This window comes from Pseudopipra pipra, chromosome 7 (genome assembly GCF_036250125.1).
Source record: "Pseudopipra pipra isolate bDixPip1 chromosome 7, bDixPip1.hap1, whole genome shotgun sequence".
Lineage (NCBI taxonomy): Eukaryota > Metazoa > Chordata > Aves > Passeriformes > Pipridae > Pseudopipra > Pseudopipra pipra.
This window is the reverse complement of record NC_087555.1, coordinates 6,922,056-6,949,317: the sequence shown is the minus strand read 5'-3', so window position 1 is coordinate 6,949,317 and position 27,262 is coordinate 6,922,056. Positions and strand designations below refer to the sequence as shown.

Sequence of the window (27,262 nt, the reverse complement as noted above, 5' to 3'; positions counted from 1 at the left end):
CTGAAATGTGGGCTGATGAGCTCAATTTTAAAGGGTTTGTGTCTTTGTTCTCATTTTTGCTTGTAAAATCAAGGAATGTGATAAAAGCAGAGCTCAGATGAAATACTCTTTGGGAAAACTCATAATGAAAACTCTCTCCAGCCGAGGCTTATGGTCTGCCTCAATCTTATAATCCAAGGAGCTTGTAATGAAGCCTTCTCCAGACTCCCTTATTCTTTATGAGCAATAAACAGGTCAAGAGCTTCAGTTTCAGCTTCAGTTCCTTCCATCCAAACATGCCAGATACACACAATGTCATCACTTCTTCCCCAACATCTCTAGTGAATTGCTCTTAACTTCTCCCTGTACCCCTCTCGATGGCCTCCCGTCCCCAACTGCAACAATTCAAACTTCTTTCTCCAAAGCCATCTCATTCCTTTAGTTGTTTTCCCCCCTTCATTCCACCTGTTTAGCTTTCAGTGTCTCATTTCCCTGAGTCAGCCAGCAGGTTTTGCACCAACAGTTCCCCAACTCAAATAACTTTTTGACACTTTCTTCAAAAACACAGAAGACTCGAACAAGACCAATCGAAACCACTGGTGTCAAATTTCCTCCATCAGAAAGCTGTTCAGCAGAGTTCCTTCTGCTTCAGCAAAGGCACTTTGCTTTTTAACGTTCTTCATGCTTTTGGTACTGGCTGTTGGGAAAACAGCCTTTCATGGGACTTACAGCAAATTCAGAAACCTGAAGAGGCCCAGACAGGGCAGATGACTTAACAAGTAGAACACAGAAATGTGTCAGCAATAAGCCAAGAAGGCAAGAGAGAAGAGAAAAATGCCTCATATTGTATCAACCTGTTCATTCTTGTTTCTCCCCAAAATCAAGACCACACCTCTATAGGCAGCACCTGTCCCACCCCTTTTACCTTCACTACATCCTCATTATACGAATACAACTCAGGCTTTCACAATGACTTAAGGCACCAAAGTCTCAGGTTCTGCTGAAAGCAAACTGTGAAGTGGCATCCAGCCCTCAGTTCTGTTTCTGGATAACACCCCTGGTGCACTAAGAACTGCCCCAATGCCATTGCACAAGCGATGCTTTCTCAGAAAGTTTCTGTATTTACTGCAGCTGTTCCTGAGCTAGTATGTCTGGGACAATAAGGATGAGAATTCCAGCAGACAGATGATAATGACTAGAAATAATTTGATATTATCTGTTTCTCTATCACTGCTGGTGGAATATTTTGTTTCTTACAAATCTGGTTTTGGCTCACAATAAATCATGGGTAAATTACTGATTAAATCTGAGTCTTAAAGACATGACTAGTAATAACTAGTATGAGAAAATCTTTTAACTCTTAGAATCTACTGATTAACATATAATTCATGTTATTCTTTTTATTGTTCGAAATACAGTTTAATTTAAAGATAATCTTCTAATCCACTGTATTAAAAAGCAATTATGGCAAGAGTGCATTAACTATGAATCCATTGCACATCCCAGAGATACAACAGTTCCAGGACTCTATTAGAACACACTCATGTGGAGGTGATTGAACAATTGGGGAGGGCATCAGTTAATCCCCTTAATTATTTAATGCAACAGGATTTAATTTGCTAATGAAATTCAGGAAGTTGTTGGATCCTGGGAACACGCTGGCTCACGCACACCCACCACAGCACTCGCTGTCCTGCCCATACTCCTCCCTTCGTTTGCAGTCTGGGGTGCTGAGCTGGTTGTGTGCAGCAGCAATACTGAGAAGGGCTTTCCAGGAACCTTTTTTGTGGAATTTAGAAACTGAGATGCGTGAGGAAGAAACAGCATCTGTAATCAAGCACAGCACCACAAAGCTGCCACAGGCATCTCTGGCCTGTATGAGATACACTGATACTTTTAGGGAAATCCGGAATCCTTAAGTCTAAAGTTTTAGACAAAATTGTAGAATCCTCTCCAAATTAAAGAAATCAGGAAGAAAGAAAAGAGAAGCCCACACAGATAGAACTTCGTTGTTTTGGATGCTAAAGAGAGATTCTACTTAAAAATTAAAATCACATTTCCCTTAATATTGAATATCAATAATTTAAATACTTAAGTCAGCGAAAATGGTGGAGTATTGGCTCTGCACGAACAGAAGTCAATGGCACATTCAGGATTAGAACCTGACTCTGTTTCCCAGAACATCTCCTTTTGAAATTCTCTTCGTGCTGCATGGATCAGTTCCCATCACTCCAGCTGCCTCAATAGGATGTGTGCAGAAAGACTTTAATTCCACTGAAAGGCCCGGGTATATCACAAATTAGTAGCATCCTCCACTGCCTGTATATGCAATTCATATACCTGTTTGTCTTCTGCACAACTGTATTCCAATCTTAATTTCATTAGTAACTTGTACTGTGTTTGGATTAATTATTAAATGAAAATGAATATAATTTTATATGGCAGAGATGAAAAGCTTGCCAAAGAAGAAGTATAATTCCCTTGTTGAGGTATTGTACTCACTGCCTCTCCAAGTGTATTATGAATCAACATGTGCTCAACTGAAGTTCTGCACCTGTATCTCAGGTAAAACAATGTCCCCTTTTTGCTATCTTCAAGCTGCAAGCTTTAGGTGGTCTGAAAACAGATTATAGCCCCAGTGGTTTTATATTATTTATTGATATTAGCTGTATCTTGCTAATCCACCCTATGGAAAGAGAGAAGCTTCCCTATTTCAAAGTCAGATTTATCCGGAGAGCTGATTTTTCATTGTTTAAAAGCCTGGCCTAAGTTTGAAATATGACAATAGTTAAAAGAAATTCAGTCTGAGTAGAGATTTGTTCATGTGTATTAATGATTGTTCCTTAAACTTGAGCTCACTGTGATTTCATAGCAAAGGCAAGCATAGAAACCTGAAATCATTTCAAATTAACCTGGTTTTATCTGGACTTGTTCTTTCACTTGTGAAAGAAAAATATACGGAGCATAGTAAAAAAATAAGATAAACCTTGGTTAAGTCATTCGAGGCTACACAGAAGCTAGGCTGCTAACAGCAACTAGAGTGGCCAGGATGGGATGGGGGAAATCCCACACTGGATAAAACCAGGGGCATCTTGGGGGATGTCCCACAACACTGTGGCTATGGAAACTGTTGGTACCAAACAATGTAAAGAAGAATTAAGCAAATATACAAAAAAAAAAAAAAAAGACAAGTCTATAATAAGCATTTGATAGGGGTTAAGATGAGATGGGACAGCACTTAGAGGCAGCTGTGAGGCACAGAGTACTGCAGAGGGGGTGCAGCCAACAGGAGTGGCCAGCTGGATGTAGGAGAAAGGCAACGTGAGGAAGATCATTCCAGAAGACATCTGTGTACAAGTGTGCCCAGAAACTGCTGGTTCTGCCAGAATTCAAAGCTATTACCTGGCTAGTGCAGAGGTTTTGATTCCAGCAGCAAAGGTGAACAAGTGCTAGCTCTTCACACAGCTGGAATGTCACAGGGAAAGAAAGGAGAAAGACAGAAGAAAGACCCAAAATGACAGTCATCCGGAATCACCCACGGGGGTGGGGGGCTGGAAATCCTCCAGAGATGATGGATAATTCCCACTGCCTGAGATTTCTGGAGTGGAATGAGAAACTGCATTTCTGCGGATAGATACTAGGCATTAGAAAAGTAGCTAAGCAGAATTAGAAGAGAGTTAGGAAAAAAGGCTTCCCATGTAAGCACAACAATACCCTGAGATGAACCATGAATGGTTTGTCATATGTTCTTACCATCACGATTCAGCATTCCCATTTCCCTCCCGTCTACTCTGTGATTTCAAGACAAAACAAAGCTAAGACAATGTTGTGAGCACACCCAGCTTGCTTACAGAACAAAGGTTTTCTCATCCTGTTTGTACGTGGCTGAACTTGATGAGCTGCATTTCCACTGCCCAGTTTGCACAGTCTGGGGCCAACCTGGATGTTTTTAAGTAAGAGTTACTCATTTAGCAGGAACAGGTAATTCACTGACTGGCTGAACTGTTCAGACAAATTCCCTGCACTATCAAAGCTTTTGCTTCTTATACGCTTATGCAGCTTATCTGTCACTCTTTGAAATGCACACCTAGAATCCTTCACTGCATTCTCACCTCTGGCTGGATTCAAAAATTATCAGAGGCAAAATACCAGGATCATCGAGTCCTGAAAGTCATCTCTCTCTGTTTCCACTACTGTTAAGCTCCAGATTTCTGATCTTAGAGACCTGAAGGAGAATAAATACATGTTTTGTATTTGATTTATTTCTGTGTTATTAAATCTTGTTGTGCTTCACCCAGGTACAAGCAACACTGTGAACTTATTTCATGCCACAATGGATCATGTCATCAAGTCATAATTCCCATTGGAAACACTGCAGAGTTGCTTGCAGGCTTGGGAGCATATGATATTCCCAACTCCAGATCCTGTGATGGGAATGAAATTCATAGTAAGTTGGTAATTACATCTGGTCCTATACTGTGAAGATACAGGTGCTCAGAGACAAGCACGTCAATACTCTGTGTTTATATTTTTGCAAGATAGGAGGAATTCAATTTTATTCAGCTATTTCCCAGTGACTGTTGGCAACTATGTATCAGCAGAACTTTTTTCACTTTTTATTTTAAAGATAAATTGCTTGGTGCACTATCAAGGATACTTAGAATTTAAGAATAGAACCTATTAGGCTGTCACTCTTCCAGAGACACAGACCTTGAAGAGTCTGAAGAAGTAGTCTTTATGTGACAGCATAATAAGGATGTCAGGCCCCCTCCCTCCTCCCCCAATCTTCTTGAACGACATTTTCCCCAGCAGGGAAAATTAATACACTTCAAAAGTTATAATGTGCCGGAAAACATACATCAGCCATCAGCATGATTTTCTAAAATGAAGCAGTGTGGAAACCACATTCTTAATCAACTTTCATAAACCAGCTCTCTTCCTTTTGCTTAAAAAAACCAAAACAAAATATAAAAAGAAGTGCTTCATAATGCTTTCACTGTTTAGCATTAGGTTTGCTAGTGAAGTGTGGAATATTTTCCTTCTTATGTTATTAAATTTCAAAGACACACTCCTTAGGGCTTGTCTTAAGTCTGTCATCTGTGCTGCAAGTGAAGACTCTTAACACTTGGACGGCTCCATCCCTCCCCTTGGATCCCACCAGCAGATCAATCAGAATGGCAGCCCCTCTCCTCCCTGCCAGAAGTGTTTGTGTTTCCCCACCGCTGAGCTGGCTTTTGTCACCGCTGCGAGTGCCGGCACTGCTGAGGAGGGAGAGGCACACACGGGGGTCCCTCCTCAGCGCCGCGGGAAGTGCCGGCGAGGAGTTTGGTCACAGCAAAGAGTGGCTGGGCCCTCACCAAGGATAGGAAACACAGGATTTAACTAAAGCAACATAATAAGAGGGGGAAAGAGAGGAGAACAAACAGAGAGAAAATGGAGATGAATGTAAGAGGGAAACGACAAAGGATTAATGAATATGAATCAAGAAAATATGTCAACAGGAAAAGCAAACGTGCTAGAAAAATAAATGGAGATAAGAGGAAACAATGTGAAACAAACCCAGCAGATTCAACTATAAAATAAAAATCAATCTCATTATTGATGTTCTCCTCCCTGCCAGTATCTCTTATACACTTTTCTAGGTGTGTGCAGAGAGCTCTATTTAAAGTATTGCCCGTCAGTGGGAAAGAAGACAAACAGGAGTTCAGGGATAAAAGTATATAACTTCCTGACTCGCTGCAGGTGGGAAGCTTTACTTTCTGGTACTTCTGAGGACCTCAGTAGAAGTTCAAGGTACAGAGCAAGCTGAAAACAGGTGTCCTTGACAATGATTCATGTCAATAAAAAGGGAACATATTCAAAGCCTTTAGATGTTTGTGTCACTGACCTGCCTGTGGTCAGGGAAATATTAAGACTCTACATAGCAAACTAGTTCCCTTATTACCATCAGGCACGTGATGGAGAATGAGAAATGAGTTAAGAAATCCATAAACAATATTTGAGTCCAGATTATAGCTGGGACACGCCATGAAAGAGCTGAACTCAAGTTGTGAGTCTTGCAAGTTAAATGGGAAGGTCTAGAATGGTGTTAAAATAAATAACTCAAAGCTGAGCTTACAATGTCCCAGAGCCAACACAAGACAACAGCAGCACCTTTAAAATCCCACTGACTGAACAGAGAGGTGAAGCTTCTCCGTCTTTCAGAAGAACTGGCCAGTCCCGAGGAAAACAACCGCTGGCTTTGCATCCTGTTTGCAGCTGAGGAGGCGACTGGTGCTCGGCAGTAGTTTACAGCTCTGCCAGTCTCCTGATTAGCTCCCTCAGACATAAAACAAACAGAGATGACAGATGATGATGTCCCTATCACTGAGCAGTAGTTTTTGCTACACAAATCATGTTATTTTCTGTTTAGAGGAGGCAGCGTGGTTATATCATTAAAGGAATTGCTGACAGCTTCTGCTATTAATGGTCCCAAATGTGCCTCCTGCCATCTGTGATGGGCAAACGATAGTAGCAGGCAATGATTAGCTTCCTGAACTACCACTTAATGAAAAGGCAGAGTTTTTAGAAGCACAGATCTGTTTCTCGGTGGCCTTTGAGAAAGCTCTTGATATGAGTCATCTGCTTTGTAAAATGGGGTAATTTCACAGGGAAGAGCCACTAATCCAAGAAGTAAAGATATAGTTTGCACTTATGAATGTTTTTTCATTGTAACCAAATCTGGCAGGAATTGCCTTTGCTCTGAGGACAGCAGAGCAGACCTAGGGGGTTGGCAACCTGCAGAGCCCAGCTCTGAGGTGATGCTGTGTCAGTTTGCGATGGGATCCAGTCCCTGTTCACTTTGCTGTAACTGCAGTTATGGGGGGCACTGCTGGGGTTGAAAGTTTTCATTAATTTTCTGTTCTTCTGCAATTTTAGTGTGCTCTTCATTTTTTTCCTAGAAGGATATGTTAGTCAACCAAGCTGAGGCTAAGATGACAGTCCCAGATTTCTTGCATCAGCTGTTCAAAAATTTCAAAGAATCATCTTGCATCAAGATGCAAAATGGCTTGTTTTTTGGGTTTTTTAAAATATATCAGCAGAACCCAATTGACTTAGTGCTTTATGATTGCTCTGAGCATTTCTGCAAGCGCAATGGGAGAGAAAAGCAGGCACAGGACTGAATTTCACAGACTGGTCAAGAGCCAGAGAAGGTGGCTTTGCCAGCAGGCAAGTCAGATCTTCAGTTTTTCCAACACAACAAGCATATATTCTCTTTTCATTCTAAACTGAAATGATAATCTATTTCTGAATAGAAAAAAATTCTCAATCCTCTGTTATACAGTCCACTAAATACACAACATGCATAAAGCTTTATAATGGTCATAATGAGGTTCTAATCATGCTAAAAATTGTGTCTTTATAGAAATCTTCAGGTGCAGCATTGCAAGCTGACGACTGGATTTGCATCTGATTTGGCTGTTCTCAGAACAAGCATTAAAGAAACTTGCTCTGGAATAGAAATAGATGAATGTCAAAATTAAATAAAAGAAAGGGATTGTTTGAAAGTGAAGATGAAGAAAGTTGGCCATTTTTTCCCCTTCTCAAGCAAACGATGAAAATAGAAATACTCTTCTCTGTTTATGATGGAAGGATAAAAACATCACTTTAGGGTCAAGCACAGGACACAGAAATGAACTGCTGACGTTGCAGGAAATCCTGCCATCAGTTGCAGCAGCCAGCACTCAAATGATGGACCTTTTCTTGAATTCCATTATGCTATTCATTTTTCAAAAAAAAATTAGGGTGTTAACACTTGCTATGAATAAACCCCTCTAAGCTGTAAACAGTTTGTGTACTGAAATACACTCTGACCCTGGAAAGCACAGAAAACAAGGTGAGTGTGGGGGAGGAAAGGCAGCACAGCTCTAAATGTTGCCTGAAACAAGCTCAGTCTATGGCTCTACCACAGCATTTGCATACCATGTTATTTTAATCATGTAATTAATTAATCTCAGTAATTACTGAGAAACAAAGCAACTCATGGCAGGATAAGAACTGTAATAAAGAAATCAGTAGAACCATCAGGGGATGTCTATTAGGACCAGATTTAAGAGGGTCATTCTTTTAATTTTAATATTGCCAGCATAAAACATAATTTAATGCAACAAGCCAGCTTTTATTTAGGCAATTACCTACTGGATTAATATAATAGTAGGGGAAAAAAAAAGGTCAATATTTGTATTTAATATTTTCAGTGGCATAGTAATTTAACAGTGCCCATCTTGGAGGGGAGGTGGATCTTTGATTTCAGGATCTAGTCATAGAATCATAGAAAGGTTTGGGTTGGGAGGACCTTAAAGACTGTCTTGTTCCACCCCCTGCCATGGGCAGGGACACCTTCCACTAGAGCAGGTTGGTCAGAGCCCCACCCAAGATGTCTCAGGTTGTACCAGAAGGATCCCTGAGCTTGGAACCTTGTCCCGGGGACCCGGTGCTGAAGAGATGCCACCCCATCCCATGTCCATAGGCAGGGACAGCCGGTTCATCCCTCGGCACACTTCTGACTGCCAGCAGTGTCGCACCAGTGTGACACCAGAGCAATTACGGGGGAGAACCAGGCCCTGATCCCTCTCTCTCATGTGTGTCTCAGCTCTCATCTGGAGCCTCACAGACATAAATCAGAAAGGCGAGGGTTTCCTCCTGAGGAAAGAAGGGTGAATTGCTGCTGCACACCTAGTGCTTTTCCATTAGAGCCTCCTTCCAACGCCAGAAGTAGCAGAGGAGATAAGGAAAGGGAGGATCAAGCTGGTGAATATTCTCATTCATTTACATTAAGTAACTTTGAGCAGAAAGCCAGCTGCGGAATACTGGGGAAAAATCACTGCAAGGCAGATTTGTTCACAGTTCTCATCTCATGGTCCTTTTGCATGCAAAATTCCCATTAACTTGTGCATTTGAAACAGACAGGATTCTACACAAATTTGCCTGGCATCTTCAATGTATACTCATTGAGATGCCAGAATAAAACCCAGTCAGTCACTGGGTGACTTCTCTGTAAGGCACTTCACAAATGAAATCCAAATTATCTTTTAAAGATGGTATTTGAAATTTTGTGTCCACACAGGGAGAGAGGGATGTTTTCCAGGCAATTTTGAACTACTACTTCCAGGTAGGTAGGGGATGGAAGTAGATGATCTCTAAGGTCCCTTCCAATCCAAAGCATTCTGTGATTCTCTGATCCAGCCAGCCATTCCAATATTAAAGGGAAGCATGGCTGTTGTCCAAAGCTGGGGCTGTGACAGGCGCAGATCAGAGAGGCAGTGGAAGAGCTTCATTACCAATGGATTTATGCTGTGTAGTGTCCTGGCAGCAGCTGCTGTGGCTGCTGATGGGATCTACAGCACTGGGGATGAAGGAGAGGGCCTTTCTGCTGGGGCATCACAGAGACTTGCCAGGTGCTCAAAAGCACCTGCAGGAAGCTGCAAAGCAGAGCATTGTTTCTTATTCAAATGGGCATCAACTCCACATTGAGACAGAGAGAAAAACATGGGCTGGGAAGAGCTGGACAGGGTAAATAATTAAGAAAGTACAGTGCTGAGAAAATGAAGCGTTAGAGAAAGCAGCAGCAATCTGTGTGCTCACTGAAATGAGAAATGTGACATTTAAATGACCCAGTAAGCCTGTAGGAGCAGTCGTGGTAGGCTGTTGTTACAGTGTTTAAGGGATTTCAACCCCGTGCTTCAGGCCATAAGGCAGTTGTTACCTGCTCCAGCCTGGCCAGAGCCACGCTCCCCCTGCCTGCATGGTACTGCAGAATTGTCCATTATAGGGGTTTTAAACCATTTTCTGAAGCATCTGGACTTGGCTCCTGTCAAAGGCAAGGCACCTTTGCAGCTCCAGCTGAACCGTTGCTCTGATGTGTTATGACAATTTCTCTGTTCCTACAAATGTCCAGATTAAGCTCAATTTTCATTTCAGCTAAATGGTTCACTTTACAAAAATAGCCTGTAGAAATGCTCAGTGGAAAAAAGACAGGATAGAAACCTGCCCAGAGTATTTTGCCACTGTGATAATTAAAATATAGTGTCAGGGGCTTTCCCTAGAAATTATTTTAACCAGAATCATATTATACCACGCAGTTCAATAGGTATTCCCAGTTAATTCCCACCCATCACACCGGATGCAGGAGACTAATCCAATGCCTGTTTAGTGCACTGTGACAAACCCTCTAAAAGGTGAACCTGGATTGCAACAGTCTCTGATAGTAAAGAAAACATCAGGTAGAAAGCCTGAACAAATGGCAATTTAACAAGGATGACAGTACCAAAAGAGTTTCTTGCAAGAACAATGAAAAGTTACCCCTGGGGTTTAAGCTAAAAAAGGGCACTCAATGATTTCTGAAAAAGTGAAAACTCTTTTGATTTTAAATCCTTGTAAAGCAAAGTCAAGTTGAAGCTGTCACCATAATCTGATTGGAAGTTTCATTTCAAACCCCCCACAGCCTATAATGTTCTGATTTTAAAGGTTAAACAAGCAGTACAAACACAATCTGATTAACTCTTTTCTTCCCCTTTCCAAACCTCAAACCAACTGTACAAGTTAAACTAGCTGGAGGCCAAATTTAACTCGATAGCTGACAGTTGGTGGAAACATTGAAGGAGGAGGAGGAAGACAAACTAAGCAGGAACTCTATCAAACTTGAAAATGATGTCTTAGAAGATTTAATTCGTCCTAAACTCCTGGCATCAGTAACTTCATAAAAGAGAGAGGGAGAAGGAAAAGTTCTCATTGGAGAACACTTTAGCATACATGAACATAAGGAAAATGTCTTGTTCCTCTTTGCTGGTCTGACCCGTCAGAATGAACAATTCCCAAAGCAAATCAATTTCCTCCTCCTACTTTATCAAAATACTTTGTTTTACAACATGCTGGCGAGGGTCATTTACAGATCTCCTGAGTACTTTCTTCCTCTGCAAAACCTGGGAGATATATCTCTCTTCCCTCCAGAAGAGGGAGGACTTATGCTAATTAAATTGATTTCTCTTTAGGAAGGGGGAATGTCCTTCTGTACCGGTGTTTTCATTACAGTATTACAAGCTCTCCCCTTCTTCACAAAGCAAAAAACACAAATGATCTTTTCTGTGTAGGTGTGAATTCACAGACAGCAGGGATAAAGATCCACAGGTTCCAAAAGGCACACAGGACATATATAGAGAGAGGAAGAAACATTTCACTATAACATAAGTAAAGGTATAAAAATTTTCAGTGTGATCCACAGGCTCAGAAAGGCACACAGGACATATATAGAGAGAGGAAGAAATATTTCACTATAATATAAGTAAAGGTGTAAAAATTTTCAGTATGTTAATACTTTTATCAGCTCCCAGTGAAGGAATGGCTTCCAAGAAGCTACCCATGTGTGAAAAGTTAAGCATGTGCCTCACTGTACTGAGACAGACTTATTATTTCTCTGGTTCTTTTATTAATTACTTCCCTGACAGGCTGCCACTCTCTCTGTCTCTTTTATCAATGCAGCCACTCACTGGCATACAACCTATCTCTTGATTTATGGCACCTCTAAATTTGCATCACATGAAGCTGAATGACTGAGTGACAAAGTTCTGGAGATCTGATGACTTCACATCCATCATCGGTTTAACCGTTTTCCTCTTCTGCAGAGAAAAGGCCATACAACAAGGGGAACCTCACAGAATTACTGCTTTTCAACACTGAGAAAGGAATGAAGCTTTTCTCAGAGAGCTGAGGTTCAACATGGCACCAGTCCAAGGCAGATCTCCAGCCCAAGGAGATTCATGGTTTTGCCATCAATAAAGAAAGACAAATTGACTTGCTCTTGTCTGAATCTTTCCCCCCAGATGCTCTCCCTGATGAATGTATCACTGCACAAAATGGAATGACCTCTGCAATATACCTCAGTTTTGGACAAGAACGTGCTGGGTGGTTCTGCATGACCCAGTTTGCTGAAGTTGCTTATGTAAAGCTCTGGGCACCTTCAGCGTCCAAGTCTAACAACAGAATAAATAACCAGAACCCACAGCCACAAAACAAGAGCCAACATCATAGAAATACTTCTCAGAAGACTTCCATGCCCTTCTTTCCAGCTGGGAACTGTAAGAAACATTTTGTTTAAGCTGGCTAATGCTGGAAAATCAAATCCTAAGGAATGAAAGTGTTCATACATGATGTCTCAGTAAGGTTTCAGGTTCAAAACTAAACTTTTGAGTGTATTTGATTTGGGACAGGAAACAATGTGATACATGGGAGAGTTAAGCACTCCACTCTTCTTGCAGACATCCAGCAAGAGGCAAGAGGCAAAAGACATAATTATCAACACCATCTCGGTAATTCAAGAAAGGAAACTCCAGGAAATCCCAATATTTTAAGCTCCACTAGGAATATGTTGGAAATCTCATGACATGAAGCTTTAAGATCCTGTAATACATCCACAGTTAAGTCCCACGCTTGTCATAGAGGAAACACAGCTACAGCAGTGAAGGTTTCTGTGTCTGTAACAATTTGTAACTGTTTGTTGTAAAAGGTTTTCATACAGGAGAAACAGAGATTTGCTGGATTTTGTGACCAAGCTGACCAGAAGAGCAGTGGGGGTAAGAGAAGGGAGCACAATTTCCACAAACTGGCAAGGAAGGGAAGTGATGTCAATGGTCATGACTGGAACTAAAGGAGCAATCACGTGGCCAGAGGGGCAAGAGAGAAGTTTCAGCACACATCAGGAGCCTGGAGCCAACTGCTCCGTGAGCATGGGGCCTTCACACCCATTCAGTAATTCCTCTCATGTGAATCTCTGCTCAGAATATCCTCCTGCTGAAGTAACTTAACTGTCACTGTAGACATCCCTTCACTCTTACTGCTGAAAAAACATTTCCATTAGGAATGCAAAACCAACAGTCAAATGTCAAATGAGGGTTATTTACATCACAAGAAGTAATTCCACATAATTTTAAATTTTCTGTCTGCATTATGTCTTATGTCCTGGAATTGAAGCCATTAAATTAGGTTAAAATCCTGTCCATTGACTGCAAAACCACTCATAATTTAATCTTCCTAATAACATTAAGAGTGCAGTAGGATCCTTGCAAACTAAGGGTAGCATGATCTATTAGCATTTCAAGTGTGTTTTCATGCAGGGTGACTGATAACAATATAAACAAATTCTATAAAGTATGAGTAGTTTCAGTGCATTATTTACTGAAGCCTGAAAACAGAACCACTGCCTCACCAAAGGTACAGTTTAGGCATTTTAGGAGAATTCTGCAGAATTTATTAGAGATGAAATTAAGTGTTCTGTAAAAGCATGACGGGGGTTCTGTAGAAATGATTCAGAAATCCTGCAGTAGAATACTGAGCAGAGAATACTTTTGCTCTGTGTACTTGTAAAAACAGCAAAATGAATAGAGCACTAAGGGGCAGATAGCTGGCACTGGCTCAGTGCAAGCAGGATTAGTCTGCCTGCTGTGGATCAGGTTTACAAACTGCACAGAAAACCAAAGGTGTGCCTGCCTTCCCTGGATTCATCCCGAGCCGATCAATGACAAGTGAACGAAGCCCTCGGGGAAGTGCTCACAGCCCAACAAAGCCTCACACTGCACAGATCCAACCGGCTCCTGCTCCGCTTTCAGTTCCTTTCCCTTGCACCTGTTTATCCCCTCTACACACACACACTCTTTAAAAATACTACATAAGGAAATAGAAGCTCTTGGGAACACACTCTTCTGAAATAGAAGGGTACAACTCTTGCAAAGTAAGTCTGAAGTGCCTTTGTTTGGTGTGCTGTTTGTAAGGTGTGCTGTTTGCATAAGTAATTAAAGCAGAACAACTTTTTCTGCCCTTTAAGGTGTTCCAGAGCCAGACTAACCCCACAGGTGAAGCCACGTGCATTTAAAAGGCTGGAATCACTATGCACAAGTAAACATTAAAAATAGTGACAATGAGACAGGAGTTAAAATGAGATATAGGTAGAAGATTTTAAATTAGTTGGTTCCAAGAGTTATGACCCATCAAGAAAAAATAAGCAGAAAAGCACCATATAGTTAGATTTGGGATGAGGACTAAAGCACAGGTTTTACTTTTCATGTGGTGTCATTTATATTTAAAGCACACGAAAGACTATGTCCATTTCTTACCACTTGCAACAGAAAACAAAATAACAAAATCCACTGCTCCACTTCAAGGTAGAAATTACATATGTGCAAATGTATTTTCCCAGAAATTACTCCTAAAATGTTTGAAGTGATAAATCTCCCTTTTCACCTATTTCTATCTCCATTTAATGTCTGTCTTAGTTATCTTAGCAAGAGGGTTTTGGGTTTTTTTAACCCAGGCTAAGAAGAGTTGGGATTCATGAATTGAAAAAGTGGTTTTGGCTTTGCTGACAGGCCTAAGGGCCCCGCTGTGGGTGGCAGATGAGCACGCAGCGAGGAGTGATATCCCCCTCTTTTATGACCTCCAGTTTTCTTGACAGACAAAACACCTCACAGACTTGTAAGATAAAGGCCTGGGATGATTTTTGAGGCCACAAAGATTCTGAAAGTCATTTTTATATTCTTTTTAATGGTAAAAAAAAAGGGACACTAGCAATACTAGTGCTATAAAATGACTTTGTGAAGAATCTCTCCTGATCTTCACACTCCAGCCTCTCTGTCACAGGCACAAGTCTAATGTTTTCATTCATCATCTCAGCGTAGATAAAAATGATCCATTTTTTGAGGAGCTTATTGTCTTTGGATTACTTCTTCTAAACACAGAACCTTATCTATTCAAGGTGCATGCCTGGCTCAACCATGACCTTGTCAATCTCATAAGTCTTGAATGAATTTCCTCAAATTTTCTTATCAATCAAGGTAATTGCTTCTTGCAGGAAATCCAATCTTCTGTTAACCACATCATTACCTGGTGATCGAAGTCCTCAAACTCTGTGTAAGCTGAAATCACTCAAATCACCCAAGAGAATAGAGAAGCCTAAATTTATAAAAATCTCCACAGGTCATTTCCATTTCAACAACTATTCCCCAGTTTGTCAAGTGCCTTGAATTAAAAATACTTTCACATCTTAGTTTTACATCAGGCTATAGGGTCATAAAAGATGACACTATCCTTGCAAAGGCTGTGTAAGATGAGAAGAACATGAAAAGAAGGAAGAAAAAAAATCTCAGGAAGAAGGGGATTTTAAGCAGGGATCTGAAGAGTAAAGTAGATAAAAACCTAAGAATATAAGAAAATCCATACAGATGGGGGAAAAGGTCCTTTTAACTTAAATCCTCCCTACCTGGGAAGGAGTGTAAGAACAGGAACCCAGTGATCCTCAGAGGAGCATCCTGACCATCAGCAGCATCCTGAGCCAGGGCAGCTGGTTCTATTTAACAGCCCACTTCTGTGATTCCACCCAGCTGATTTGAACCTACAGAAGCTTTTAGCACATGCAATATCTCCATCTCTGCTCTAGCCACGAGTGGCTTGGATGCCATTGCTAATTCAGGCCACAGCTGAAACGCTTAACTTTGAAATACAGGACTGTAATTAAGAAGAAAGGTTTGGGGAGGGCTGGGAGCAAATAAGGAAACTTGCTGTTCTGTTGATACAGATCATAGACAGATTTACCAAGAGGTGTCCTACTTTCAGAGAAACTGCATGTGCTCTTCTCCTACCAACACAACAGCTCTTGTGTTGTGAAGGCTGGTGTTCTGTGCTAATTATTCTGACCTTTTATGAATAAAAAATAATTATTTCACAGGCAAAAATAAAGTAGTGTTTCCCATACCAGTTAATATTTTTATTTTTATTTATAGCTCTGATCTTTATTTTCAGTATTTGAGAAAAGAATATGTTAATATTCTTTTTATCTGTTTTATCCTGTCTCCTAAGGATCTAGGCAGATGTCCTAGTCCTCCTGAGTTGGTGGGAATGCCATCACTGACTGCAGTGCAGCCAAGGTGTCTGCCACTAGTGAAGTGTCAGAGTGAAACTGGTGGGAAATCTGGCCAGGTCTGTGAACAAAACCAGCAAATTCCTCCTCACATATAAATCTGTTGTCACTAAGCACACAAACAAGTGTATGCTTTATGCAAATCCCATAACTATTTAGCTTTATGTATATATGGACTTTCTACAAGCTTTAATGGAAGAAAACATACAATCCAGTCAGCCACATATCTAAATGCCTTCTAATTCATCCAGTCAACAGGGACACAAATGCTATGTGTGCTCGTGTTCTCTGTGAAGGAGCAATGCTGGATGGTGATACCAAAAAAAGAGTGAAACTGCTCGCTCAGGAAAATCCTGTTTAAACTTTCTCTCATCACATGTCCCGTTCCACACAACACAAGTCATTCATCATGTTGCAAACCTTATTTTGCACTACAGTAAGTGTTTCTCAGTCTGTTAAGCTGCAGATTAATTTCCCTCCCATCTCAAACCCATTACAATAATTGCAATGGTTTCTTGCCTTCTGTTACCAAACTTACTGGCTCAACAGGGTAGCTAAAATCCATGAGACAGAAAGGTGCTTCCCAGTGGTTGGAGTATCTTTGGCCAGGATTTGATTAACACTAGCACCTCTCCTGGTCACAGCTAATTCATATTCCTTCATGAACTTGCTGGGTGATACTGAGTTACAACAAATAGCTGAACAGAGAACCTTTCGGAGGACCTGCCTGGAGCCACCTCTGGTGCCACACAGAGCCAGACGGACCAGGCATTTACCTGCTGAGCAAAGGTATCACAGCCTGGAGATAACACGGAGTTTTGCTTGTTTGGAGGAATCATAACCTCAAGTCTTCTGTAAAAGACTTGAAAAAGACCTAAGGCAGACCCAGGACCTAAGGCAGACCTGGGAACTAAGGCAGACTCTGCTTGGTGTGAGGTGGGGAGGTATTTTCCCTCTTCCAAGGGCTATCTGGCGCCACACTTGTCAAGTGACCGCCTCCACTCTGTGTCCTCAGGAAGACTTTGGCACATGCAGATGAAGACCTCAGCTCCACTCTGGAAACTGCCCTTTCCTGCAAACCCCCTGCATTGTGATTACAGGCAGAGTTCTGTGATTGCCTTCCCCTTCCCCCACCACCAACCTCATGTTATGGCTGAAACAGAATAATTACTTTTATGAAGGCTTTTGTAGAAAGATCACTCAGAAGAACAGAAGCTCTGTTATCACCAGAGAATTGCAGCTTTCTGCCGGAGGAACAAGGAAATGACTGTGATTGTACCTTACAGTTCACCTTAGACAAACAGGAGGAACACAAGGAACCCAAGGACACGGGCAGCACAGAAAGCAGACACACCAGTGAGCGACACAAAGTCACCAGCCACTTTATTTTCCCTTTTACCTGACCTAAATCTTTCCCTTTTATATCTCTTGCTCTGGTCTCATAAGGAAAATAAATGCTGGATTTCCGGATAGCCTGCACTTGCACAATGACTATATTTAAGCCTGAAAAAGATTTTTGTCTGACTGCAAAATTTCAAGACATGTTTTGCATTAAAAAGAAGACAAAGGCAGCCAAAGGTTTTCAGCTTTTCAGAAGCACAATTCTCCATGGTGCCCACCCAAGGCAGGAAGGGACAGCTTTCTACGTGCAAACTCCAAGACAGCTCTGCAGAACTTAGGGAGTCCTCACAGGAAGCATTTCAATAATATTAACTAGAAGCAGTCAGTCATCTGCAGTAAACTTAACCAGAGATAAACAGCAGATGGAAAAATCAGAATAAAGATTCCAAAATGCAATAAAGCAGTAGCTTCTCTCTGAAGTGGAAGGAAAAGATGTTGTGGATGCACGAATGCCCTGACAGCAGAAATGAGTCTGTCCAGACTTAAAACTGTCTGTCCAGAAAAAGATTTACAAATTAGTATTACTTACAGAGAAGATACTCACAAAATGAGCTTCATCCTTCTCTCCCTCACTGAAGGTGAGAGTTGGGCCTCTCCAGAGAACACACCACAGAAATCTGACTTTGGGGCTTTGAATGGCCTCCAGCAAAACCCAGCTCCCTCCGCCAGCCTAAAAAGGGATCGAAGACAGTCTGGCCTTCCAAACCCAGATTAACTTACGTAACCTTACGGAGTGGAAGCCTATAAAAGCTCCTGCTGGGGATGCTTAATCCATTCTGATAGGCATCTCACATGCCTGCAATAATGACAGGATCTCAAGAAATTACATTATTATACAGTGAGAGCTTTATTTTATTGGTTTTTATTAGCCTAGTCTAAGTGCAGGTACCCCCTCAGGGACCTCTGTCAATGATCAGATTCTATTCAGCACCAAAATGTATTTTTATATAGTGAAAGTAGGATCTCAATAAACTGTCACACCATTTCTATGTGCTAAGAACATCCTGCTGACATTTAAGATTGGTTTAATAATATCTTAATTTTTTTAAAACTACTATAGCAGTGTGTTTACAGATGCAGAATTGAGCCTCTGCTCTAATTATTGATGAACACTGTTGCTACTGATGTGTCTCATATACTAATTGAGTTTAAAGGTTACAGTGCTCCCTTGCAGATGTAGTGGCCCCATTAATCAGCAAAACAAATAATGCCACACACTCATTAACAGGATTTTAAAAATCTTTTTGGATGATAGGCAGAAGTCAAGCATTAAAAATATTCACTTGAAATTTCCTTTTTCTATTGCTTAGTGTTCCTTGTCTGTAGGTATAGAATAACCTATAAAGCTAATTCCAAGGTAAAAATAAATATAAAATTAATGCTAAATAAATGATTGCTTCTTTGTTGCTTGTGCATCATATAATTAATACCATGATGTGATCTTACATATTAAGGAAATAAGAATTTGCCATCAGCAGGCTGAAAGAAATTTGTTTATTAGTTTACTGTGATTCAATTTATGAGAATGTGCTTCACTGATCTTTGCAAAAGAACTTTAATTGGAAATGAATATCACAATCTATTTACCACACCACTAAACCCAGTCTGCTACAGTTCATTTCAACTACACCTGCTACTTAATTTTCCAATAAGAGAAAAACTTTGAATTAATACAATAAGGAGCAGTTAGAAAGTAAGCCCAGTAGACTAGTGTTTTAATCAGGGTGCTCCTTTCGTGCCCTTATGAAATCCTGCTTGGAGCTGATTGGGGCTGTGTGTGGTTTCCACATCAGAGCTCCAGTTCAGCCACCCTGCGTTTTCATTACCACTGTCAACGTGCAAAGTCACCGCGCCTTTGCCTGGAAGATCTAAAATCCATACCCAGCAGGCAGATTCAGAAGAGATATTTCCACACTTGGGACCATCGATGCTCCTGCCCTAAAGCAAGGGCAAAAAGACCAGACCAGCCTTTTCCACCTGTGTGATCTCTGGACATTTAAACTGCAGAGCAGCATCATGTGCACCTAGAGAAGTGAATTGAGGAAGAAGACAAGAGAGTGTAACACCCTCATGTGCTAATCTCTACATTTAAGCAAGAGTCAGGGCAATCCTAAAGGTCTTGGAATCTCTGGAAACTGTATTATTTGTGAGCTTTTCCCAAGGACACACACCATTATCTGCCACCTTCATTACTCAGTGGGCAAGGGGTCCCTTTTTGCTGGCTGACTAGGGATGAAGAATGACCTGGGTCCAGGTATTGAGATAACATTGTCAGAGAATTCAGGATGGCAGCCCCTCCTGCCAAAAGGTGAGGGAAAAAACCTTGCCAGGTCCACCTGGCTTAACTCAGGTCTCCACACAGTGCTCTGAGCAAACCCCATGGCTCAGTTCAGATTTATGAGCACTTCCAGTGTGTCAGAAAGGTTAAATTCCTCACACTGAACTGCAGCCCACGACCAAGTGCAAAGTCAGGGTAGTTATCCTTGACATTTAATAGGACAGGACAGCAGGAAGAATGCAGGATGAAGTGGGAGAAAGGCCGAGTCCAATGCCTGTAAACTTGCCACGAGCAGCTGCCACTATGACCTGCTGCTTGGAGCATCCCAGCTTCCTGAAGGATGAGCAGGAGCCAGCGAAGGCAAAGTGTTGTGGCCCACAGCAGAGTGGGCAGGTACCCCAGTGAGCAGTTGGCCAGGGGCAGTGCACACACAGAACACACTTCACATTGGAGAGGAGAGAAAATACCATCAGGAATAACAAAAGACTGCTTTGGATGTCTCTGACAAGTTTTCATGGCTGCATCACTGGAGCCTCTTCTATCCAAACATATCTGTGAAAACAGCAATAAGCCCCTAACTGGGCTAGAACTGAGAGGTTTTTCCCCACAATAATCACCACACTCATGAGCAGCCCCTGCCCCTCTCTTCCCACTAGTCAGTCATTTCTGTGCTGTGCTGTGGGACCAAGTTTTACTCTTGATTTAGTAAAGTTCCTTAACAGTGAGCTTACCAAAAATATAAATATAGCTCTTCCTGATGTAATATGTTTATCCTAATTAACGAACAGACTGCAGTGCAACACTGTAGTCTCCTTCATAAAGCCTTTTTCATTTTAACACAATGTCTAATTAATAGGGTTCTTTTAACATGATTGCCCTTTGTGTAATATTTTAAGAGATTCTGAAAAATTAATTCTTTTACAGGTTATACTCAGAGTGTTATAATTTTTCATTAAAGATGTTTTGTGGGGTCAACTTCTGACCCTGCATTCTGCAAAAATGGAAGGCATTAACTACTGCAGAGTTATCACAGATGTATCACGTCAGGAAAACACGGCATTGCAAAGCCTCAGGGGGAGCTTTGCCCTCTGGCTACTCAAACTGCCTCTGACACAATGATTTTTTTTCCTCTAGAAACACTGATTCATCAAAATTGAAGCAGCTCCCCCAAACGAAGAGGTTTAAGGTGATTCTCCAGACCTGGAAGAATGTTGGAAAAAAATTTAGGAACAACCAGAATGGTCACTTTGATGCCTTCAGGATGAGAAATCTCAAAGGGAGGTTTGCATAAAACTGCTTTTTATTTTGAAATTTTATTTAATGTCTGTTTCCAAAAAGGTGAAATATAAAATGAAAAAGCATAAAGATTGTATTTTGAAGGTATCAAAAAGAAATATTTTGAAAATATCAGAAGTAAATATTTTCACTGGCCACATGATATTTTCCCCCCTCTCTGCTAATGCATGAAGACTGTAAGATCACACTTTATTCCAAGTGGGAATACCTTGAAGTGTTCAAGCCAGGCTGGACGGGCTTGGAGCAACCTGGTCTAGTGGAAGGTGTCCCTGCCTATGGCAGGGGGTGGAATGAGATGGTCTTTGGGATCCCTTCCAACCTAAACCATTCTGTGATTCTATGGTATCCTTATAGGAAGGGATGGATTGTTCCCCCTTTGGTCTGTCCTCCATCCTGTGAAGAAAGGGCTTTTCAGGGAGTACCTGTGTATAAAGGTATGTTGTCAGCACTCCTCCTGAGTGTCCTCCTGTGTGTCCTCCTGCCAACACAGCCAGACACTTCAGAGGGCTGGGATGTGCTGAGGATGGAGCAGCCCCGTGGTCCATGTGATGAGCTGTGCCGATGCTTCACCGCGTCAGAGAGGAGGGAAAGTCCTTTGCCAGGGCCCATTTCTTCCCAACTTTCTGCATGGGCTTATGAGTTGGACCGCTACGTTACTTTTCCTGCACTTAAATTGTTCCCTACTGGCTTGTGAAAGTATGATTAATATTCTTCAGGAATCTGTTATTAATTCTTCATTACAGTGCAGTCGCACAAAAGGCAAGGGGAATATTATATCTGGCTTGTTGCACCTCACCAACCATTTCAATAAATATCTTAAAGAACAGAGGGTGTGCAGAGAATGAAGAGTACCAGGGACTGCTTACATTCCATGCACTGCAAAAGAGATCACCAATCTGTCTGATTTAATAAAAAAATACTACAGAGCAGAGTTAAATCATAGAGTTGGATGTTGAAAGTACAGTATTGTGAATGTGCCTTAATATATTCAGCACTGAGATGGATATGTATTATATATGTTATTTATTTTAGCTGCACAAAGGCAAAAAGGTGGCTTTTATATGCTATATTGTTCTAATAAATATCGTGGTTCCAAAGCTAAATTATGAACGGTATTAAAAATGATGTGCACCCAAAACACACAACCTGTACATAAAGAATATCCTATGGGGGAAAAAAAAGCTAAAAGAATTCACCAGTGAATAAATACAGCACAGCATAATTACAGGCTCCTGTGTTTTTCAGCCAGGGTACAATCATACAGTTTACTCAAAAGTCTTCTAATAGCCTCTGGGTACACACTGCATTTAGGAGAAAGCTTTCTATTGTGAGCTCTCTCCCCTCCCTGCCTGGCCCTCCACGCTCTTTAAATGTACTTTTGGGAAAAAGTCTGCACTTGAAAGGGGATGGAGCAGATTCGGGGAGAAATAATTGGCTTTTTGAGGTTCTAATTTTGACCATTCTCCCTTTCTCAGATCCTCCAAAGTCCAAATTCCACTGATGCTTGTATCTATTTTTCAGTTGACTCTGACTGACCTTGGACCACATATTTTTATTCTAGTTCTCAAATTTATTTATTTATTATCTTTTTTCTGGCTACTAGAAAGAGGGAAAATATTAATAATTAATTTATTTTAAGCTGCCACCTTACTATTTTTAGTTAAGGCAATTTAGCAAATCAATAATTTTAAAGATACTGTACTACCATGGTAATGCAAGTATGTGTGATCACACATATTTAGTGCCACATGGGCCCACTTCCCCCTGTTATCTATCTCCTGGCAACATGGGATAGAAAGAGCCAATTTTGCAAAGTCCCAATCGTTATTCCCAACTTTCAGGGAGGAATACTTCTGAAGTAGCATGACATTATGAGTGGAGTAATTAACACTGTGTGTTAGTGCCACCTAATTAGGGTTTCAGCTATACCTGAAATCAGATGAGAGCTGGTCCTGTTAATATTTTCCCTGCAGATCACAGATACTCACAAACCCACTGTTAGTTTTGTGGGATATGTAAGTATTTATCTATAGTACTTTGACTTTTTGAGACTTCTACGACACAGGAAAAAATCCTATTGGAAATCCAGTCAGAGAGATCTTTTATAGAGATTATTGACTTTAAAAGGACCCAAATACAGTATCTTAAATCCATTTGTCATTGATACAAATGGATTTGCCTTTTTCTTCCTTTGATCAATGGGAATTTGGTATTTTTTCATGGAGTTAAGCTTTCCAAAGCTCTCCAAAGGCAAAAAAAAAAAAAAAAAGCTGCTACAGGTTGTGTTTGTGGAAGCACCAACTGGCGACAGTGATAAAATGTGACTGATTTCCTAAAGCATGAAATCAAAGCTCGCTTTGTTCAGAGCATTAGCACATTTTCTTTTGACTGCGTATTTATTAGGGAAGGTACACTTTAAAAACAAGACGAGAGAGAATAAAGCTATTGGGATGGAGATCATGGGGATATTGAATCAAAATCAGGTTCACCCAGTTAACCACTAGCAGAGGTTTGTATTAAGATACATTTTAAAGCAGCCTTGGGATCCAAAAATAAACTGCCTAGATATGAATCTGAGTCAGCTCAGGAATCCTGTTATATTTTATGAATGCAGGCAGACTGGCTAATTCCAGGTACAGGACTGGCTATAGCACCAGCCTCAGAGTGAAAAGGATAAAAGCAGTTTGCTCCCCCAACAGAAATTCCACGTGCTGAAAGGGATTACAGAGGACACACATCCTAATGGAAAGTGCTCCTGAGAACACAATGAGATGAGAACTTGTTCTCCAAACCCCACTCTCCAAACCTCTCTTCCTCCCAGTGCCTTGGCACTCCAAAGAGCTCTCAATCACTCCTTTTGTTAAGTACTAGCTGTCTCATTTCCCTCCTGCTCATCATTTACCAGCCTCAGCTCCTCTTTGTTCCCTTATAGTGGATTAAACTTGATTTCCCTCCTGCTCAACAACTGACCTCATCTCCAAACACGACCTCCAGCCTTTGCCCTCGTTGCAGTGGGAACCTTGCAAGAACAAGTGCTGTGTTAAGAGGAGGACTATCACTGAAGTGTTTATTGATGCACAATTCCCAGTGCCCAGGAAGCAGCACGGCCAGGGTGAAGCAGGACAAGGTGAAAGGGTCCTTCAAGAAGTAACAAGACACCCTGACTTTTTATTCCAGGCTCTTCCCACCATATTGATTTGCCATGGAAGGTAAAAAGTTCAGGATTAAACTGCACAAACATGAAAGACAGACAGGGACCACTTCAGAACATGCAAGTGGTCTTGGTCTGTGTTACATGTAATTTTAAACATATCTTTAATCTTTGTGAACACATATGAAAACACCTACAGCCTCACATCTCAAAGGTGAGGTACATCTCAGCCCACTTGAGCTATCTACAGGTTATATGTCCAGGTTTTGCTTCTTTTTAAAACCATTTTGGGATGAGATGAATCATTATTAGAAAACAGTTCTTTATCTTTCCAGAGACCACACAGGAAGCAACTTCCACATGATTAGAGTCAATCGAAACGGAATCTTTCACAGACAGAGGAACAAATTGTACAGACTAGGAAGATTCAATGGGATATTTTGCCTGATTCTCAACTGAAACACGGTAATTATCTATTATTTACAAACTACTGAATTGTTTAAACATAGTTAAACAACAGAATGTAGTTAGACAGGCAATTTCTATTTTACTTTGAAGCACTCGTGTCAATTTGGTAAATTTTGGAGAAGTCAGATATAACTTGGAATTGTTTCTAAACATAAAGACACACCTTTAATACCATTCTTTTTCACAAGATGCATGATTCACACAAAGAATTTCTTTTGTAATCAGTAACCAATTCAGTCTTAAATGACTGATCTTGTTCATATCACAAAATAATCTGTTCACATTCAATGTAACATCCAAACCTGGCAGAGAAAAAAATTGAGGAAATGTAGTTACAGCTGACATGAAAATATAAAAGACATCCAACAATATAAAATAAGCCATAGAGCTTTGATAAAAGAGTGTGGTGAACACAATTCAGAAATATTCATTCATCAGATAGGCCTGGAGAAGTCTGCAGTGACATTCTGAATTTGGATTAACTGCACAGGTTTTGCTCTGTCTCTGGAAAGACCAAAATATTTCTGCTTCATCCAGGATATACACTAGAGAAGGTTTTTATACAATTCAAGTGAGCACACAATATAGAGCAAGAATAAGAAAATTCCAATTCAAAAATCAAATCCGAACAGATATGAGGACTGTGAAAATTGGGATTCATGTTGCATATTCTGGGCCTGAAAAGATGTAACTTACAGATTCAAAGCAACTCCAGCTACAGCTAATCAACAGGAACATGCTGAATTGTTACTTTACTCAGATTGAATTAACAGTCTTCCTTTACAAAAAGTCCCTCTGAAATCAATGAGTCTGCTCTTGAAGGAACAACATCACACCCAGTGTTCCTCGTGAGCTGATATAAACACATCACAGACATCTGGTAAAGATAACCCTGCTGTCTGCAGGGCACAGCACTGAGCACTTGTCATCCTAATATTGATTATTGGCTGGATTACAGATGCAGATGATGGACACAGGTGAATGAGAGATTCCCACAACATGCCCAAGCAGAATTAGCTTTCTCATCAAATCTAAGTAATTAAAAAAGAAAACATTTTTTGCTTGGGTTAAACATTAAGATGCCTTGATGACTTTTAACACAAAGATTTACCACATATTTATGCCAATCAAACTGACACAAACATAGATGACTTCTGGACAAGTTACAATCTCTTAAGAAAAGATCTCAGAGCAGACACCTCAGTAACTCACCCAGCAACACTCCCAGCAGCAAACCAGAGTGCAGGCTCTGTGCCACAGGAGCTCCTACAGGAAATTCCTGTTAAATGTGGGCATTTCATGGTCCTAAAAGACACACTGAGGTGTGGTCACTCTCACTTTGAAAAGGTCATACTAGAAAGCAAAGATGCTTCAAGGAAAGGCAAAACAATGGGCACAGACAGGAGAGAGGGTGTTCCCATGGAAAAATTACCACTGGATGAGAGGAGCATGATGTGAGCCCACTGGGCAGCACTCCCAGGGGCAGGACTGCAGGGCTCCTGTTTCATGGGCACTGCAGTCACAGACAGACAGAGCTCTACCTGTGACCATGGCAGGGCAAGGAACAACTCCTTCCAGCCACCCAGACTGCCTTTTTCCTGGGAACACCTTCTCCTCCAGCAGTCTAGCACGTACCTGACAACAACATTTCAACTTTCTGAGAACCCTATATATCAGCTTCAGAGTATTTTGCACTGACCCTTACAATTCCCTACTAGGGAACATGTTTGAAAGGATCTGCTCTTCTCCTCAGTTTTGGGGACACAACCTTAAACACAGAAGAAATTCTTTGTAGAAGCTGGGGAAGGTCTACAGACTGGCATAGGGCTCATCAGTGATTCCACAGCAACCCACTGCACTGATCACAGAGAGGGTTCTCTGATCATGACTCTGCCTCTCCTGCTTCCAACACGTCAGGCCTGAGAAAGATGCCTTTGATCACAGGCTAAGTCACAGGATGGTCTGGGTTGGAAGGAAACTTAAAAGAGCATTTTGTTCCAACCCCTCTGCCATGGGCAGGGACACCTTCCACTAGCCCAGGTTGCTCCAAGCCCCGTCCAACCTGGCCTTGGACACTTCCAGGGATGGGGCAGCCATGGCTTCTCTGGGCAACCTGTGCCAGGGCCTCACTGCCCTCAGATGGGGATACCCAACATAAATGAAGGAGCATCAGTGCCCTTTTCAAAGTTCTTCATGCAACTTCATCTCCAAATGGTAGTTTAACCACTTAGTCCAAAGTGGACTAGCTAGCAAGTCCAAGAGCAAGATCTAGGAAACATGGAGCCTAGAAAATGTAATGCAGGAGATCCAAAATGGGGTCTGAGTGAGGAGGACTCTGATGTGCTAATACAGGCTACAGTAGTAAATGTGATATTTTAAGTGAAAGAAAAACACACAGGAAGGTAATTTGGTATGAATTGACCAATTATGAATAAATGTAACCTAGAAAGGGAAACCATTAGAAAGGTGCAGTTCAAACAGCCTTCCAGTAGAAATAATGGGGAGCAAAAAAAAAAAAAAAAAAAGCTTTAATTATTTTTATAAAGAGCATGAAACTACGTTTGAGGAATAAAACCATCTGTGATTGCTACACTAGGAATGACACCACAATATCTGCTGATTTTGGACATAAATTGTTTTTCAGTGGGAGTCCAGTCCACTCTAGAAACCTCTGAAGAGTATAGAATGATGGACCTCAGGAGAGGTCAGGCTGTTCCAAGAAGGGTAAGAAGCACACCGACCTCTT

The 27,262-nt window shown here is 41.1% G+C and overlaps 1 protein-coding gene across 3 annotated transcripts in view; it reads right to left on the bottom strand.

Annotated features, from left to right (window-relative positions):
- SPAG16 (sperm associated antigen 16) overlaps window positions 1–27,262 on the bottom strand; it is a 385,479-nt gene that overhangs the window by 18,733 nt on the left and 339,484 nt on the right. Inside the window, exon 16 of one of the 3 annotated variants that reach the window (XM_064660355.1) lies at window positions 9,347–9,440. The exons of the other annotated variants lie outside the window; for them this stretch is intronic. Within the exon in view, the coding sequence (XP_064516425.1) occupies window positions 9,421–9,440 (20 nt within the window). The 3' untranslated portion in view covers window positions 9,347–9,420. Of the gene's footprint in view, window positions 1–9,346; window positions 9,441–27,262 lie in introns of those variants that run through there. 3 annotated transcript variants of the gene reach the window in all.